General features: G+C 36.4%; 1 protein-coding gene across 1 annotated transcript; it reads left to right on the top strand.

Annotated features, from left to right (window-relative positions):
* The first annotated feature begins 333 nt into the window (after positions 1 to 333).
* Positions 334 to 15,354, top strand: LOC136800741 (palmitoyltransferase ZDHHC6-like). The gene is made up of 12 exons (XM_067057398.1): positions 334 to 630; positions 2,779 to 2,870; positions 3,328 to 3,484; positions 4,126 to 4,263; positions 10,567 to 10,620; positions 10,772 to 10,849; positions 11,042 to 11,122; positions 11,588 to 11,629; positions 12,003 to 12,148; positions 12,553 to 12,599; positions 14,767 to 14,922; positions 15,244 to 15,354. The coding sequence occupies exons 1-12, from the start codon at positions 409 to 411 to the stop codon at positions 15,267 to 15,269; spliced, it is 1,239 nt and encodes a 412-aa protein (XP_066913499.1). The 5' UTR covers positions 334 to 408; the 3' UTR covers positions 15,270 to 15,354.
* The last annotated feature ends 2,048 nt before the right edge of the window (positions 15,355 to 17,402 follow it).

Here is a 17,402-nt window from a genome sequence, read left to right as displayed (position 1 = left end):
TCGGGCACCTCTACTTTGTCACACCTTACGTCATTCATTTTTGCGTAATGGCGTTATTTTCTCACGCCCTAAACGCCCTTTCCAAGGAAAAAAGATGGAAATAACTTAGATTTTGAGAAGAATTTGTGATTTTTTAAATAAAAAGGCATCAAACAGAAGGAGATAAAGCACTTCTCTTTCATTCTTGGTCGAATTTGTAATTCCTAATTTGCTAGTATAGGTCGGTCGGATATTAATGATCTGAAGGGCGGTTGGGCGCTGGGGGCGTAAAAGGGCACACTGAAAGTATCATTTTCCGCAAGCTTCGATGGAAGGTTTCACTTTCGATTTCGGTCTTCAAAACAAAAGTTCTAAACTATAAGTTGCAAGTGGCATACCATCTCAGATCTCACCAGAAAGCTATGTGATATGGCTCCTCGTTTGCTGCACCCTGGACCAATTTTTGCATTGTCCATCATTGGGTTTTGTTTTTTAACTTCCATCATCACAATATTATCTTGGTTGCCTCCAAATAATACAAAAAATATTTTAAATGGAGTCATTTTCCATTTTTGGGTTTTGAACATTTTAAAGAATTTCTTCAAAGCTTCTTTCATGGGCCCAGGACATATTGAATTTAAATGGAAACCTGTAAGTATATTTTTTTTCTTCTAAAAGTTTTATTCATCCATTAGGGTTACTTTTATAAAGCAAGTGGTAACAACTTTTGTAAGCCTCTAAAAACACAGCTAGCTGCTGACTCACAGCTGTTAGCCTCCACCATCCACTGATGCTAGTTACCCGATCTCACGGTATGCAAGTTTCCCTCCACTGATGCAAGTTACCCTACTTCACGGGTATTTCAAAACAAATGAACCTCACAGCTCATTTTAGAATCTTGTATTTGCTGCGCCGCAAGTATTTTTACGACCCTGCCGGTGCACCCAATAGTCGGGTGTTGGAACCTCTGTTGTCAGGTGCAATATTTTCTAAATTTTCTAAAACACCCGACAAACGGCACCCGACAACGCCGTAGAGGGCGGTGGGCGTTTTTCCGCCCAATAAAATTTGAATGAAATCCAAAAACGAGCCAATCAAACGGCATGCTTTTAATCACGCGCTACGTTTCAACAATTTGATTGGATATTCCCGAGCCAAGATGGTAGACGAAAATTCTAGAATTTTCAAGCAATAACATAACAACAACAGTCAGGCACATCCTGGCAAATGAACGGGGTGAGCATTTGCATGGGGTATTTGTCACCCAGTGTATAAATGAGATAGGACGTCTCAGGCTAAAAGCGTGAAAATGAATAAAAATGAACTTCAAACTGAAAAAGGGAAAAAAGGAAGAAAACTAGTGGGAACTTTATTTTTTCATTAAAAGTTTCTTCAATCTTCGAAGACAAAATTGACCCATGGAAAAAAAATTTCATCTCTGCAGTTCTTTAAAATGAAGCAAAATATTTCCAACCCGGTTCAATTAAACTGGGTATTCGGCGCTATTACGTCACTTTCGTTTTCGACCCCGTTCATTTGCCAATGGTCGCAATGAAAAATACCCCGTTCATTTGCCAGGATGTGCCTGACTGAACAAGATTTGTTTTCAATGAGCATGGCTGCAGTTCAAATTCTTTTAAAGTTAAGTGGATTCTTCATTCTTATTGAACTGTTTTAAGTCATTTTAAAGTTTGATTGTCTGGTTTTCATTAGTCAATTGGTAAATAGAAGGATTATTATATAGGTATAATTTTTTTTAAATGTGAGTGACGTCACTTTGCAATTCCGAGTACAAACGACCAGCACCCGACAAGTTTGCGCTCGACTGTCGGGTGTAAAAAGCTCTAAATTTTGGCACCCGACACGAACACCCGACTGTCGGGTGTGTATTTTTGGGAAGTTACTCGCCGCCAGAATTACGGCTAAATAAAACAGGAAATGATAAAATCATCTCAAGAAACCGTGATGCTCTTCCCTTTAAAAGAATTTGTTTAGCGTCATTTTCCGTTGTTGTGGGACACCGCATTTAATGTACTTGAATTGAATGTTAAAAAGATGCTGCTATAATGCCGATTCATCTTTTAGTATACTAAAGTATAAAGCAAGGTCTTAGTATGCCACAGTTAAAGGAGACTGTAAGCTGCATTAATCAGCATTACTTATCATATTCAAGCATAATAAGTAAAAGTGTACATCAAATCCTTTTTTGTCCGATCAAAAATTGATTTGGGTCGGACATGTCCTAAGGCTTTTAAAGTAAAATGGGTCGGACATGTCCGATTGGTTTTTATGTGGGGTATATTTCAAGTATAATACAAGCTTCTGATAGAATTTTACATTGATCACGAAGAAGCTAAACAAATGCCAATTAATGGTCAGAAGCCCATGATTTTTACTTGAAGAATGCTTTCATTTGTTGAGAAAAAGCATCACACAAAATTAATATCTAACACTAATGATCGCAACTTTAAGAGTTTTTGTGTGTAAATAAAGAAGTTACTAATTCTATGTAAATTATAATTTCTTTTGGAAATTTCACAACGCATCTGACAAATTTTTTGAAGGCACCGAAAGTAATTGGGTCGGACATGATGTCCGACTAGAATCGATTTGGGTCGGACATTTCAGCAATTGGGTCGGACAATGTCCGATGTCCGACCGTTATTTTGAGCCCTGATTGTTTTGATTCTGAAGTTTGCTGGGGTTTTTAGTTATTTAACATAAAATCGTCATTTAAAAAGTAAGTTAAAAGTGACAATTTTCTTTTACATCAATGTGTAAATATTTTTTTATTTTCAGAAAAGGAAGAGCGACGAAAAACTGCTTCAATACTGCGAGTGCTGTGAAGGGTACAAAGCACCAAGAGCTCATCACTGTAAAACTTGTAAAAGGTAAAGAACGAACTCCGCAAAAATGGGTACTTTCTGAAAAATAGAACTGTGTCTTCTTTTAGATTAATAATAATAATAAGTAAAGTGAGTGAATGAAAATGAAGTGTAATTCAAGCAATTTTATCCTGTTTATTTTAACATCAGACAGATGTTGTGTATTGTAGATTTTACAGTGCATTGCCTGAAGATTACGCCATCATGTGACACCGCGTTGGAATAGTTGTTTTGGAGAACGCGACGGCCTATTGAATGACAAATTACTCCACATACATTACTTTCCCTCAGTGAATAAAAACGTGATAAATTTTCTTGTCTCTAGGTAACTGTTGTGGAGTAATAAGTTATTCAATAGTCCGTCGCGTTCTCCAAAACAACTATTGTAAGCTAGTACTTTATTTCTTGATATGTCGCTCAATTTTTACCCATTTTTCTTGATTCTATTTATTTTATTTTTTAGATGTGTAATGAAGATGGATCACCATTGTCCTTGGATAAACAATTGTGTTGGACATTACAATCACAAAAGTTTCACTTATTTTCTCTTCTTCGTTGTTGTTGGATGTTCTCATGCAGCTGTCATGATGATCCTATGCATCATTGATCACATCACATCGGTAAGGAAACATTTTCAATGCAAATGATAAATACTTCATGTCTTTTACCTCAATGATACAGTATCTGATAGTCAGTCAAGGAAAACCTCGAACTGTGGTAATACGCAATGTCTATATAATTATATAAATATAATTTGCCATCATGTTTCATATTCCCTAACTGCGGTATAGAAAATCGAAAGAACTTTTTATATCTCAAATGTGATATGCAGCCAATAAATAGCCTAATTTTGTGTTGCATTTTTCTTTAATCTGTCCATAATCTGTTAATATATACCTAGTCACATTTTTCTTCTTTGAAAGTCAAAGGGATAATCAGATGGTTGGATATTTCGATTACGTGGTCCCTAGTAGAACCAAAAAGTATTTTTGTGTAACAATTTTCCAAAATCGAGTTATCAAAATTTGAAATTTTTTAAATTGGGTTCTTTGCACGGTTCTTACGTTGAAATTCTAATGTTTTCATCGTAAAAGCCAAAAACTTGAAACTTAATATCTTGACTTTGGAAAATAGTTAGGCAAAAATACTTTGGGACTTTGTTCAGGAAAGTAGAGGGATGCCACAGACCATCTGATTATCCGGCTTTAAAAATAAATACAAAAGCCATGCCTTAATAACTGTAGAAATTTTATTTTTTTAGAAAAACGGTTATATTCTGTTGAGAGTATACGAAGAAGCAATGATTAGGATGAACCATTATTTGATCATTATGTTATTCTTTGGTATCGGATTGTCGGTTGGTTGCACTCTTGCTGTCTCATTCCTTCTCTATTATCAGGTTGGTAATATTAGTGATTGTATCCAGGTTTAGAAGATTGTTTTGAATTGAAAACTCCTAATCAATGAAGTAAAAGCCCGAAGGGCAAGAAGCTAATCTCCTTGGTAGGATTTGAAGCCGCTATATCCTACCTAAGTTATGCAGACCTGAGCGGCCAAAGTGGTTTTTATACAAATATCAGATTGAAAATAAAAATTTCCGCTGGATTTCATACCCCCATACCCCCTATTTACTACCGGGTAGTACCTGGAAAAAAACCCCCCATTTACTACCGGGTACTACCTAGAAAACTTTTTTCCAAAAATCGGAAAAACATAATAATAATAATAATAATAATAATAATGTTTTACAGATTTCCTGGCCACCGTGCAAGCACATGGGCCTCTATAAATCGCTCATACATTGGTTTGGTTTGTTACAAAGGTTAACTTCAAACAGATATGCGACAATAGTGACAATTTCAATCATACTCAAACATTTTCTCTTTCCAAGCTAGACCGAGGTTTTCTTTAAACTCTTGTATTGTAGATGATTTAACTACTTTTTCAGGTAGGCTATTCCACTGTTGAATGCCCCGATAGTAAAGGGAGTTGCTCTGGGGTCCACGGACACCATCGTTCCCGAAAATTCTTACCAGTTCAGAATTATGTGTTCTCATTGGTCTTATTCGTTGGTTAAATTTCTTAGGAACACACATTTTTCATAGTGATTTAAAATGTTTAAAGATCTCAACCATATCACTTACCGCACGCCTATATTTTAGACTTGGGATTCCAATTCTTTGTAGTCTGCTTTCATAACATAGTCGTCCACATGTTTCAACCGTTTTTGTAGCGCGCCGCTGAACACCTTCTGTAAGTTTTTTTGTGTCTTTTCAGTTTTGGTGACCAAATGACTTTGGGCATATTCTAGGTGGGGCCTGACAATTTTATGTAAGTTTACGGAATAATTCAGGAGTGAGATACGTGAAGGTTCTTCTAATTAGACCAGCCATTGAGTTTGCCTTTTTTACTTGGTTTGATATATGTTGGTCGAATGAGAGATTTTGGTCAAAAGATAACTCCGAGATCCTTTTCGAATTGTACATGTTTCAGTAAATTTCCTCCGAGTGTGTATTGATGTACATGTTTAATTATATTCGGCTTACCTAACGTTAGTACATGACATTTGTCGGGATGAAATTTTAAAAAAGCCACGTATCTGACCATTGCTGTAGTCGATCGATGTCCTCCTGGATTATAAGTGCATCTTCAATTGATTCTACTTTATTGACAAGTTTAGTGTCGTCAGCAAATAGAAAGAGTTGTGATTTAATTGAATCCGGTAAATCGTTGATGTATAGAAACAAAAGGGTAGGCCCTAGGACACTACCTTGGGGTACTCCACTAAGAACTAATTGTTTTTCGGATTCAGCTCCATTTACTTTAACTATCTGAAATCGATCCTTCAGGAAGTATCTGATCCATTCAAGCAACTTATTTCTTATTCCGTAGGCTTCTAATTTGATTAAGAGCCTTTGGTGGGGAACTGAGTCGAATGCCTTTGCAAAGTCAAAGTATACTGCGTCAACAGCTTTACCGTTAGCAATGTCTTCGGTACACACATCTAGATAGTTTAGCAGTTGTGTTACTGTTGATCGGCGATTGATAAAACCATGTTGCTTGTTAGAAAGTAGTTTCTCTTGCTCTAGATGTGACATAATATGTGTTTTAAGAATCTTTTCCATCATTCGACACACAATGGATGTCAGGCTAATCGGACGGTAGTTTTCAGCTATATTTTTGTTTCCTTTTTTGTAAACAGGTGATACATTAGCATGCTTCCAGTCGTTTGGGAGACAACTTTCGTTGAGAGATTTTGTCATTATAAGGAAAAGCGGTTCTGCAATATATTCAGCGAGCTCCTTGAGCATCCTTGGGTGAAGTTCATCTGGCCCCATGGATTTGTTTGGATTTAACGCCTTGAGCTCCTTTTTAATAGTTTCAGTTAGTATATTTATCTCTACTTCTTTATCCGTCCTGGAATGGAATTCAGGGAGTTGTTCAAGTGGCTCACGTGTAAAGACACTACAGAATTGGCTCTGGAGTATGTTGGCTTTACTTTTGTCATCATATTTGATCGAATTTTCATTATTAGGGTTTTCGAGGAGAGGATGTATTCCCGTTCTTGCTTTCAGATTGCTGCGTACATATTTCCAGAATCTTTTTGGATTTGTTTTTGATTGTTCGCTGATATTTTTTTCGAACTCTCTCTTGGAGCGAGTCAGGGCTCTATTAGCGGCGTTGCGCCATCTTACGTACTCCCTTCTACGTCTCTCAGTGTCGTCATTTTGAAGTGAGATGATCCATTTTCTATGCGCCTTACGTTTCTCTTTAATTATCTGACAAATTTTTGGATCTAAGGGATGCTTCTCTTTCCTTCTTTGATTTGACAGGTTGTTCTTATTATGGGTAAGTGGCACATAGAGGTTTCGGAGCTCGATCATTTGTTTTAGGAATAGGTCCCAACTCTCATTCACATCTAATTCAATCGACTTTTGGATGAATTCGATAGACCAATTGATATGGCTTAGATGAGATCTCATAAACTGGTAGTTGGCTTTGCTGTATTGAAATCTATCAAGCTCATTTTTAATTGTGAAATAGCCATAGAATTTAAAGGAGAGGACACTGTGATCACTGAGATGGAGTGGGGCTAGGTATTTTATCTTGGAAATTTGATTTTCTTCTCCTGTAAGGATGAGATCGAGTATTGATGGTTTGTCGGTGCCTCGTCGCCGTGTCGGCTCAAGGACATGTTGGTATAAAAAACAGTCTCTTAAAGCATCAAGGAATTTCTCCTCGTCGCTATCTTCTTCACAAGGTGAAGACCAATGGACCCAATCGATTTTCTTATAGTTAAAGTCACCTATAAGACATATATGAGTGTATTTTGGATTTAGGCAGAGATCTTTTATGAGCTTATTCATGTTCTTGTTATTTTCATCGAAGATATTTGTTGGACCTACCCCGGTGGGGTGGAGGTCCTATAAATTCACCTCTGTCCGTCCGTCCGTTCGTTACCAGCTTTTCTCGAGATTGAATCATAGGAATCATCTGACCTTTGGTACAAAGGTGCAAAATGGTGGTGGCCAAAATGTGACGGAGCCCGATTTTCGAAAAAAAATTTTTTTAGGCCAATTTGGGCCAAAAAACGGCTAAAAAACGGGTTTTTTGGACTTTGTGAAAAATTGGATCATTAATTTTTTCTGATTTTTTACATGAAAGTAGGGTACCATCATAGGTAAAAGATGGCTTAAGCAGATTTTTGCAAAAAAATTTATTTGGCTTAAAAAACGCATGTTTATCTATAAGAATCACTATTAATAAGCATACATCAATGTTCTTAGTCAAATTACTCAATTTTTTTTATGAGATATATGTTTTTTTTGCTCATGAGGGCTTACTTTGAAAGAATATGTGTGTTAGCCATGAAATTTTGGTTACTTTGCGTGTTTTTATAGAAAAACTGGCCAAATTCGATATTTTTTTATAAGCACATTATCAATTACTTAGGTACGTTAGCTTTTCTCGAGATTGGCTCTTTCATTCTTTATGATTTTTTGCACAAAGATGCATAATTATAAACCCTCGGATGTGACGGAGCCCAATTTTTGAAAAAAAAAATGTTATTGGGCAAATTTGGGCCAAAAAACGGCTAAATAACGGGTTTTTGGACTTTGTCAAAAATTGGATCATTGATTTTTTCTGATTTTTTGCATGAAAGTAGGGTACCATCATAGGTAAAAGGTGGCTCAGGGAGATTTTTGCAAAAAAGATTTGTTGGCTCAAAAAACGCCTGTTTATCTATAAGAATCACTATTAATAAGCATACATTAATGTTCTTAGTCAAATTACTAAATTTTTTTATGAGATAGATGTTTTTTTTTCTCATGAGTGCTTACTTTTGAAGCAATTGTGTGTTTAGACATAAAATTTTGGTTGCTTGTCGTGTTTTTTTAGAAAAACTGGCCAAATTCGATATTTTTTTATAAGCACACTATTAATTACTTAGGTATTAGCTTTTCTTGAGATTGGCTCTTTGATTCTTTATGATTTTTTGCACAAAGATGCATAACTATAAACCCTCGAATGTGACGGAGCCCGATTTTCGAAAAAAAATGTATTTAGGCAAATATGGGCCAAAAAACGGCTAAAAAAAGGTTTTTTTGGACTTTATGAAATATTGGATCGTTGTTTTTTTCTGATTTTTTGCATGAAAGTAGGTAAAAGATGTGCCAAGCAGATTTTTGTAAAAAAAAACTTTTCAGCTCAAAAAACGCATCTTTATCTATAAGAATCACCATTAGTAAGCATACATCAATGTTCTTAGCCAAATTACTCAATTTTTTGATGAGATAGATGTTTTTTGCTCACGAAGTCTTGAATATGAAAGAATATTTCAAGAGCATGAAATTTTGGTTTCTAAACGTTTTTTTAATAAGAAACAAACGACTAATTTTAATAGATCGTCACTATTTGTGTTCTGAATGATTGTTTAACGTTCATATGCTCACGTAGATATCAATTATATATGTGTTAAATGCATAACCAGGTAGGTCCATAAAAGTATCACTTGTTTCAGTTTTTGTCGGGCTTCTATAAAGACATCCGAGTAACATGGTGTCTTTGTTCTCCATTGCAATTTCTAACAGACAAGTCTCTTCAAATTCAACTTTCGTTTGTATTTGTAGGATGAGGTGATCAATAGACTTGTGGACTAGAATGATGATTCCTCTCTTTTTTTGTATTCCTATGTTAGTTTTATATGGTGTAGAATAATTCTCAATTGAGTAGTCTTGATCTTTTCTCTCAGAGATCCGTTTGGTATTGACTTCGGTGATCGCAATTATATGAGGTTGTTCAGTAGCAACGTGCTTTAAAAGTTCGTTTTTCTTCTTAGATGTCATTTGGTCTGCATTTGTGTAGATGATAGTAAGTTCACTAATTGATGTGGTTTTGTTTTTTGAATCGCTTTTGTTAGGTGGGTTTTCATTCAAGCTGTCGTTATCGTTATCGATCGGTTTTATTGATTGATTGGGTTGTTGTATCGTTTTTGTGTTTTGTTGTACACCTTCTTTATGCCGAAGCCGTTTTTTGACGATCCTCGAACCCGATAAATAAATTCATCGGTATCTAGGTCATCATTTAGGTCTTTCGCCTGTTGTGATAGCTCTTTATACTTTTCACGTTGGGACCTACATAGGTCTTCTGTGATACATGAAACTTTTTCTTAAAAATCCAAAATACGTGAGAAATCAAACTTTTCAAAAATTGCGTGAGACCATGGTTGTCAAGTTGGCACCTCTGATGTTCGAATGTTTGAATTAGAATGTTCGAATGTTTACATTGACTCGATAAACCTTCATTTCAGTAGGATCTGATAGGATTTTAATTCATTCCAAGAAGTTTGGAAGAATGATTCTGGACAAACTTGGCTTGATCAATTTATAATAGAACAACTTTATATTTCTATTTTAGCAGATAATTTCTGAACCTTTTTGTTTCCATACTGTTAACATCAATTTTGGACCCAACACCCCTATTTTGGTACACAGGTAGTAAAAATCATAATCAATTTTGGGTCCAACACCCCATTTATAGTACACAGTTAGTACATGAAATTTTTTTATCTCAAACACCCACGCACCCCAGGATACATGCCACCTTCTGGTACACTGACCCCCCCTGTGTACACCGTTCCGCAGATTTTTTTTTCCGTCAGCGGGCGCAGACCTGAATTAGCGGTCGCAGACCTGATTTAGCGGCCGAAGATCTGAATTAAAAACCGAAGACTTGATGCAGCGGTCGAATACCTTTTTTAACGGCCGAAGACCTGGAGAAAATGAATTGTAGAAATTTGTTATAAATCTTTTTTATCAATTCAGTCAAGATTTTTATATGATGTTTCAATGGGAAATAGTATTGAAAACAAATTAAGTTAAAAGATTTTAAACTAAAAAGAACTTATCTATCAGGTATTCTGCCGGTGGCTTGCTAAATCAGGTCTTCGGCTGTTAAATCAGGTCTTCGGCCATTGATTCAGGTCTTCGGCCGTTGATTCAGGTCTTCGGCCGTTGATTCAGGTCTTCGACTGTTAATTCAGGTCTTCGGCCGCTAAATCATTTCTGTGTCCGCTGACGGAAAAAATATTTGCCTCCGCTCCATTGGATTCTTGTTAGAAATATGGCTGGGTATTTTTATTCACATCTTTTGTATTAAATTACTATTTTCTATTGAATTGTTTTATGTTCTCTTGTGAAAGGTGAAATCCATCGTCAAAAATCGCACTGGTATCGAAGATTGGATTGTAGAGAAGGTATAGATTCATCTTTTCTATGATAGTATCATTGTTCACCATTGGGAAGTCTGCCATTTTTCTTCCAAAGATGCCTTTCACTTTATATCTCTAGGCTTTTCGCAATACAGACTAATGTGATGTAAATTTACCATCATACGACTTTTTACAGGCTATTTCACGAAACAAACACATCGGGCGGACGTTTGTTTACCCTTACGATCTGGGCAAGAAGGAAAATATAAAACAGGTATTGCAATTAACAGACCAGACACACAATTAGATGCATTGACGTTCACAGTTTTGTTGCTTTGATTGATTCTTAAATTAAAAACAAATAGCAAAAGAAATAAATTATCTTTTTAGTGAGATTGTCTATCCGTGCTTTCAAAATTATATTTCTTCATACCTACAATTTATTCTCAATTCTTTTGATTTGCAGGTGGTTCTATGGTCTGCAGATTACACAGGGGACGGGATAACTTGGCCTGTTGTCAAAGGATGTGATCAATACACGCTCACCGTAAGAATGAAAATGTTTCGAACGTTTTCTCAACAACCTATCAGTTTCGGGATTTACTTCGCTAACTATTGACTCCAATTCTTTAAGGCCTAGCCGTAGTATCAAGCAACGCGAATATTTTGAAATGTTATGAAGACATTTGAGGCATCCTTTTTAGTTTAGCATTCTAGACGATTAAATCCAGAGAGAGTAAAAAAAATAAGCAATTAATGAAAAAGACAAACTGATACAACCTGATATTATCCCTCCAGGCTACATTACCTCATCCAGGCTCTATCAGCTCTGCACACGAGGTCATTTTCAAATCCATCTTTATTTATTTCCAGTAATTAGAGCTACTTTGAAATATATTGGACAAAAGCAATATTAGGGGCCTAGTTGTAGCAACCAATGCGAATATTTTATTTAGTTTTTCATCTATTGTTCCATTGATTGTAATTTATGTTATTGTTTTCTCAATTATAGATCGAACAACTGGAACAAAAAGATTTGAAAAGAGATCGAATGGTAATCTATTAATTTTTTATAAATTCACTATATAGAGGAGGGAATGTCTACTATAGGGCTGTAATCTAACAAAATTAAGTTTACTGACAGGGTCCACACTATAATCTGGAATGTGAGGCTTGAGAGATTTGGTGACTAAGGAGAAAATTACGATTGTGACACCGTAATATGGGCTTTTTCAACGATTTTGCCCAGAAAAAAACTATTGCAAGTATGAATTGTGATATTTTAAAACAACTTTTAAAATATCTAATTTAATTTCAAATAGTATACTTAGACCCAAACTTCTCAAGTCATATTTTGTAAAATGAAATGGATCCCTTACAATAATTCTTGGGAAAGTAAAAACATCAAAAAACCTTTTTTTATTCAGGTTCCTTATCACGTGACAAAGAGTTACTCAGGGACCTGGTGCCCACTGATGTTGGGTTGTCGTGTTTTATATGATTGTCCGTGGTCAGACGAAGCAAGATTAAAAGTCAATGAAGGGGATACCTTCTTCGGGTCTAGGCATAAAAAGTAAGTGAAAGCGGGCTTCTCTTTATGAATGAAGGAGATGAGATTTAGAGCTAACCCGAAGGCAAAAAGATGGCTTTTGTATTCATACGGACACTGCTTTAATGTCTTTTTAGAAGGCAAACAACAGTTATATTAATTTGTAAGTTAGGCGTAAATGTGTTAGTTGCTATACTGGCAAAGAGGTGCTGACAAATTTTTTCTTTCGTGTCATCTAATGGTCGGAAAAATTAATAATGAGTCACTCAGTGGCAATCCTGTAGGTCAAATGGCTTAGAACTCCTTCTCACTCCTGGCTTCTAATCCTAATAAAGTTTAAAGCTAGGACCCTGTGGCAAGTATGAGAGAAGAATAAAAAGTTAATAGAATTTTCTAATGGTATCATTTCTTCTTATTTCGTCCTTTAGACATTGGATATACGGTGAACGTGTCCTAGATGAAGATTCGAAAGAAGGTATTGTTTTGATACTAATTATGGCTATCTTGGCTTGGAGTGAGTGGGATAACTAATCCGTAATAGCCTTGCTTGGGCCCTACTTTGTTTTGATACTGATTATGGTTATCTTGGCTTGGAGTGAGTGGGATAACTAATCCGTAATAGCCTTGCTTGGGCCCTACTTTTGTTTTGATACTGATTATGGTTATCTTGGCTTGGAGTGAGTGGGATAACTAATCCGTAATAGCCTTGCTTGGGCCCTACTTTGTTTTGATACTGATTATGGTTATCTTGGCTTGGAGTGAGTGGGATAACTAATCCGTAATAGCCTTGCTTGGGCCCTACTTTGTTTTGATACTGATTATGGCTATCTTGGCTTGGAGTGAGTGGGATAACTAATCTGTAATAGCCTTGCTTGGGCCCTACTTTGTTTTGATACTGATTATGGTTATCTTGGCTTTGAGTGATAGGATAACTAATCTGTTATAGCCTTGCTTGGGCCCTACTTTGTTTTGATACTGATTATGGCTATCTTGGCTTGGAGCGAGTGGGATAACTAATCCGTAATAGCCTTGCTTGGGCCCTACTTTGTTTTGATACTAATTATGGTTATCTTGGCTTGGAGTGAGTGGGATAACTAATCCGTAATAATCCGTAATAGCCTTGCTTGGGCCCTACTTTGTTTTGATACTGATTATGGTTATCTTGGCTTGGAGTGATAGGATAACTAATCTGTAATAGCCTTGCTTGGGCCCTACTTTGTTTTGATACTGATTATGGTTATCTTGGCTTGGAGTGAGTGGGATAACTAATCTGTAATAGCCTTGCTCGGGCCCTACTTTGTTTTGATACTGATTATGGCTATCTTGGCTTGAAGTGAGTGGGATAACTAATCCGTAATAGCCTTGCTTGGGCCCTACTTTGTTTTGATACTAATTATGGCTATCTTGGCTTGAAGTGAGTGGGATAACTAATCTGTAATAGCCTTGCTTGGGCCCTACTTTGTTTTGATACTAATTATGGTTATCTTGGCTTGGAGTGAGTGGGATAACTAATCCGTAATAGCCTTGCTCGGGCCCTACTTTGTTTTGATACTGATTATGGTTATCTTGGCTTGGAGTGATAGGATAACTAATCCGTAATAGCCTTGCTTGGGCCCTACTTTGTTTTGATACTAATTATGGCTATCTTGGCTTGAAGTGAGTGGGATAACTAATCCGTAATAGCCTTGCTTGGGCCCTACTTTGTTTTGATACTGATTATGGTTATCTTGGCTTGGAGTGAGTGGGATAACTAATCTGTAATAGCCTTGCTTGGGCCCTACTTTGTTTTGATACTGATTATGGTTATCTTGGCTTGGAGCGAGTGGGATAACTAATCTGTAATAGCCTTGCTTGGGCCCTACTTTGTTTAGATACTGATTATGGTTATCTTGGCTTGGAGTGAGTGGGATAACTAATCCGTAATAGCCTTGCTTGGGCCCTACTTTGTTTTGATACTGATTATGGCTATCTTGGCTTGGAGCGAGTGGGATAACTAATCCGTAATAGCCTTGCTTGGGCCCTACTTTGTTTTGATACTGATTATGGTTATCTTGGCTTGGAGCGAGTGGGATAACTAATCTGTAATAGCCTTGCTTGGGCCCTACTTTGTTTAGATACTGATTATGGTTATCTTGGCTTGGAGTGAGTGGGATAACTAATCCGTAATAGCCTTGCTTGGGCCCTACTTTGTTTTGATACTGATTATGGCTATCTTGGCTTGGAGTGAGTGGGATAACTAATCCGTTATAGCCTTGCTTGGGCCCTACTTTTTGTAACTATCCCGGAGAAAACAAAACATTTCTTGAGCAAGAATATTTTTGAGCTATCAATTTCATTGTGATAGTAAACGTTTTGGCATTTGGCATGATTCTACAATCATGGACAAAAATTGTGAGACAAGGGTAAAGTATAAGCTTCACCCCCTTTCCCCCAGTGACAATGTTTAAGGGCATTGGAAAAGTCGGTGGGAAAGCCGTTCGCACTAAACATTCCCACTGGGGGGAGAAGGGGGGACCATTCCATTGTTTTTCCAGCATTTCCCAGTGTTTTTCTCAAACATTAATATTATTATGATTCTATCATTTTATAAGCAGAAGTTGTAAAAATGACTAAAAAACAATCTTCTTCTATTTTCATTACAGTTCAAGAACATAAATTGGGCGAATTACGACGTAAGAAGGGTTGGGTACCACGTGTTCATTTACAGCCAATCGATGACAAGGATGAAGAAACCTCATCTGACGATGACCGAAGGATAGAACAATTGAAAAAGGATAAAGAGAGGACCAAGAAACAAGGTAATTGTTGTCATGTTCTGAAATATTTATTTTCCTACAAAACCTCCGCCCATGAAGTCATGATGGTTCTGAAATATTCATAAGTAGAAGAGTATGATGAGGCAACTTAAGGAAAATGTTACACCCCTGTGCCACAGACCGATATGAAAAATACCCCGAAATTTCATCCCTTGTGGGAGACTTCGTACCAAAAATTGCCCTAATGAAAATCTTTTTAATAATGACTCAAGCAGAAATACGGCAAAAAATCTCTAGCACTCGCTTTTACCTAGCTTAAAACTACCCCCAAGCTTTTTCATACTTTTTCTTTCTCAACTACAGGTAAAGAAAGTAAGAAGAAAAGATAGCGAGTCAATCTTTGGTGTCTTTAGGTATATCATTTTATTAGAAGTTATCTAAATTATCAAAATTCCCTCGTGCAATACAGTATCGTACGCGTATAAGGATTTTGGCATGATATCGGCACAGTTTCTGTTATCAATGGTATGGTGTGGATGTGTTACTTACTATCCATCAATTGAGGCTTGATTTTCAACATCATGGCATCTCTCGACTGATGTCCTAGTCTTGGCCCCATTGAAAAATATTTTTCATGAGTGAACCGGCTCGTTAGTATCAGTTATTTAAAAATTCGGTTGTTCAATGATGCCGACGATTGTTAGTGACTCAGGGACTTTACTAGCTATACTGGTGACAATGCAATGATATTCTATTGGTACACCTGCTCATTGACCTTTCACGACAGGTTTTGTTCACACTCTGCCAAGTTTGACCAATACTGACAACTTAAGTTACCAGATATATTCTACACCCCCTTCTCACAGACCTACTGACAACCCTTCCCCTGCGAAAATTGGCCAAAATTATCATCCAATTTTTATCCCAACTGAATATAATCAAATAAACCAATCCTCTGTAAGATATAATGTTATTTTCTCATACCCATGCATTGAATTTCCTGAATTGAAATCAAAAGAATTTAAATCCCCAGCTATACAAAAATATGGGAATATATCCCCATCGAGTTTCAGTCCGCTATGTTTTACCCCCACTGGCTGAAGAAATCCTACTGGGTCTGTGAGAAGGGGTGTATTTTTATCTCATAAAATTTCATTAGGTTTTCAAATTATTTATTTTGTTGTCAATTTTCAATTCATATACATTTTTTTTTAATTTCTCTAACTTAGAAGATTTCTAATTCGAGCTATTTGTACTTGCTAGTCACAGCAAACTATTTTGTTCAATTTTAGGTCATGATAGTTGTATCATATCTTACATACCTTTTTAATATTGAAAAGAAATATTACATATGTCAAATGACGAATATTTTTAACAACTAGCCCATAGACTCGTATACACCCCTGTATCGTTTAAATCGTGCTGCGTATTTTTTACCGTATACAGTGGGGAAAATCTTTAATGGTCGGAAACGACCGACTATGACCGCTAAGATTTTTTTCAGTTAACCTGGAGAAAAAGGATAAGGGATTCTGAAGCACGATACTGTAAGTAAATAAACGAGACTAGAAATAATTGATTAACCTGCCCTGTTGTAACCAATATTTTGGGTAGTATCACACAGATTTCTGTAAAGCCCGAATGGCTAGATTTCGTGCTTTAAGCTCTTCCAAGCAAAAAAAATGAATATCGCAAAAAATATTGCAGCTATTGTTTTCCAAAGCCTGTGAAGCTTCTTATTGGTCAAGCACTGAATTTCTATTGTAATGTCACGTGACCTCGGTAGGATTTCCTACCTATCCTCGGCACACAGTTCAGCCAAAGTGGTCTGGAAGCTTATTGTTTTAACTTTTTGTTAGCTTTTTCCTTTGTTGATATCAAAAGATGAAAATCGATTTGCTCAGTTTTTGATCACGTTACCAAGTACTCCTCTTGGGATTGGTTTGAGATTTAATCACATGATCAAAAAGTGAGCAAAACAAACTAATTTCTCAACGCAAGATCAAGTAAGAAACAATGGAAAGAATCAAAAGGCTTCCAGACCAGGTTTTTTTATACGGACTATGGTTCAGCCAAATCACGAGATCAAGCCCTTCGGGATTTATAAATCTATGGGTAGTATCCTCTGACAAACTGAACCTACAATAAATGAATTTCAGCCAATCGTTTTTCGTCACCCAGTCGAACTCTGCTGTTCGGGCTTGTTCATGGTCAACTTGAAGAAGAAAATCATCCCAGTGGGCTTTCAAATACCATTGGATAACTGAGATATTGCTTTCATACGGGCCCTTTGATCAAAAAATGGAATCGATCAAATTTTATTCAAAAACTGTTTTGTTTATTATACCAGAAATCTAGATATTTCAAATACAGTTGAACATTTTGTTAGCTCCTCAAACATACACCAGGACTGAACTGACACACTTTTGTGTGCTCGTATTTTGATTGGCTTAGAAATCTTTTCTATCTATTAGAAGTTTATTTTGTGGAATTTTACTTTTAGGAATTCTGGGGGAATATAT

The sequence above is a fragment of the Clytia hemisphaerica genome, unplaced genomic scaffold, assembly GCF_902728285.1.
Source record: "Clytia hemisphaerica strain Z4C2 unplaced genomic scaffold, Clytia hemisphaerica genome assembly, whole genome shotgun sequence".
Lineage (NCBI taxonomy): Eukaryota > Metazoa > Cnidaria > Hydrozoa > Leptothecata > Clytiidae > Clytia > Clytia hemisphaerica.
Note: the sequence above shows the minus strand (reverse complement) of the source record. Positions and strands in the feature narration are given on the sequence as shown.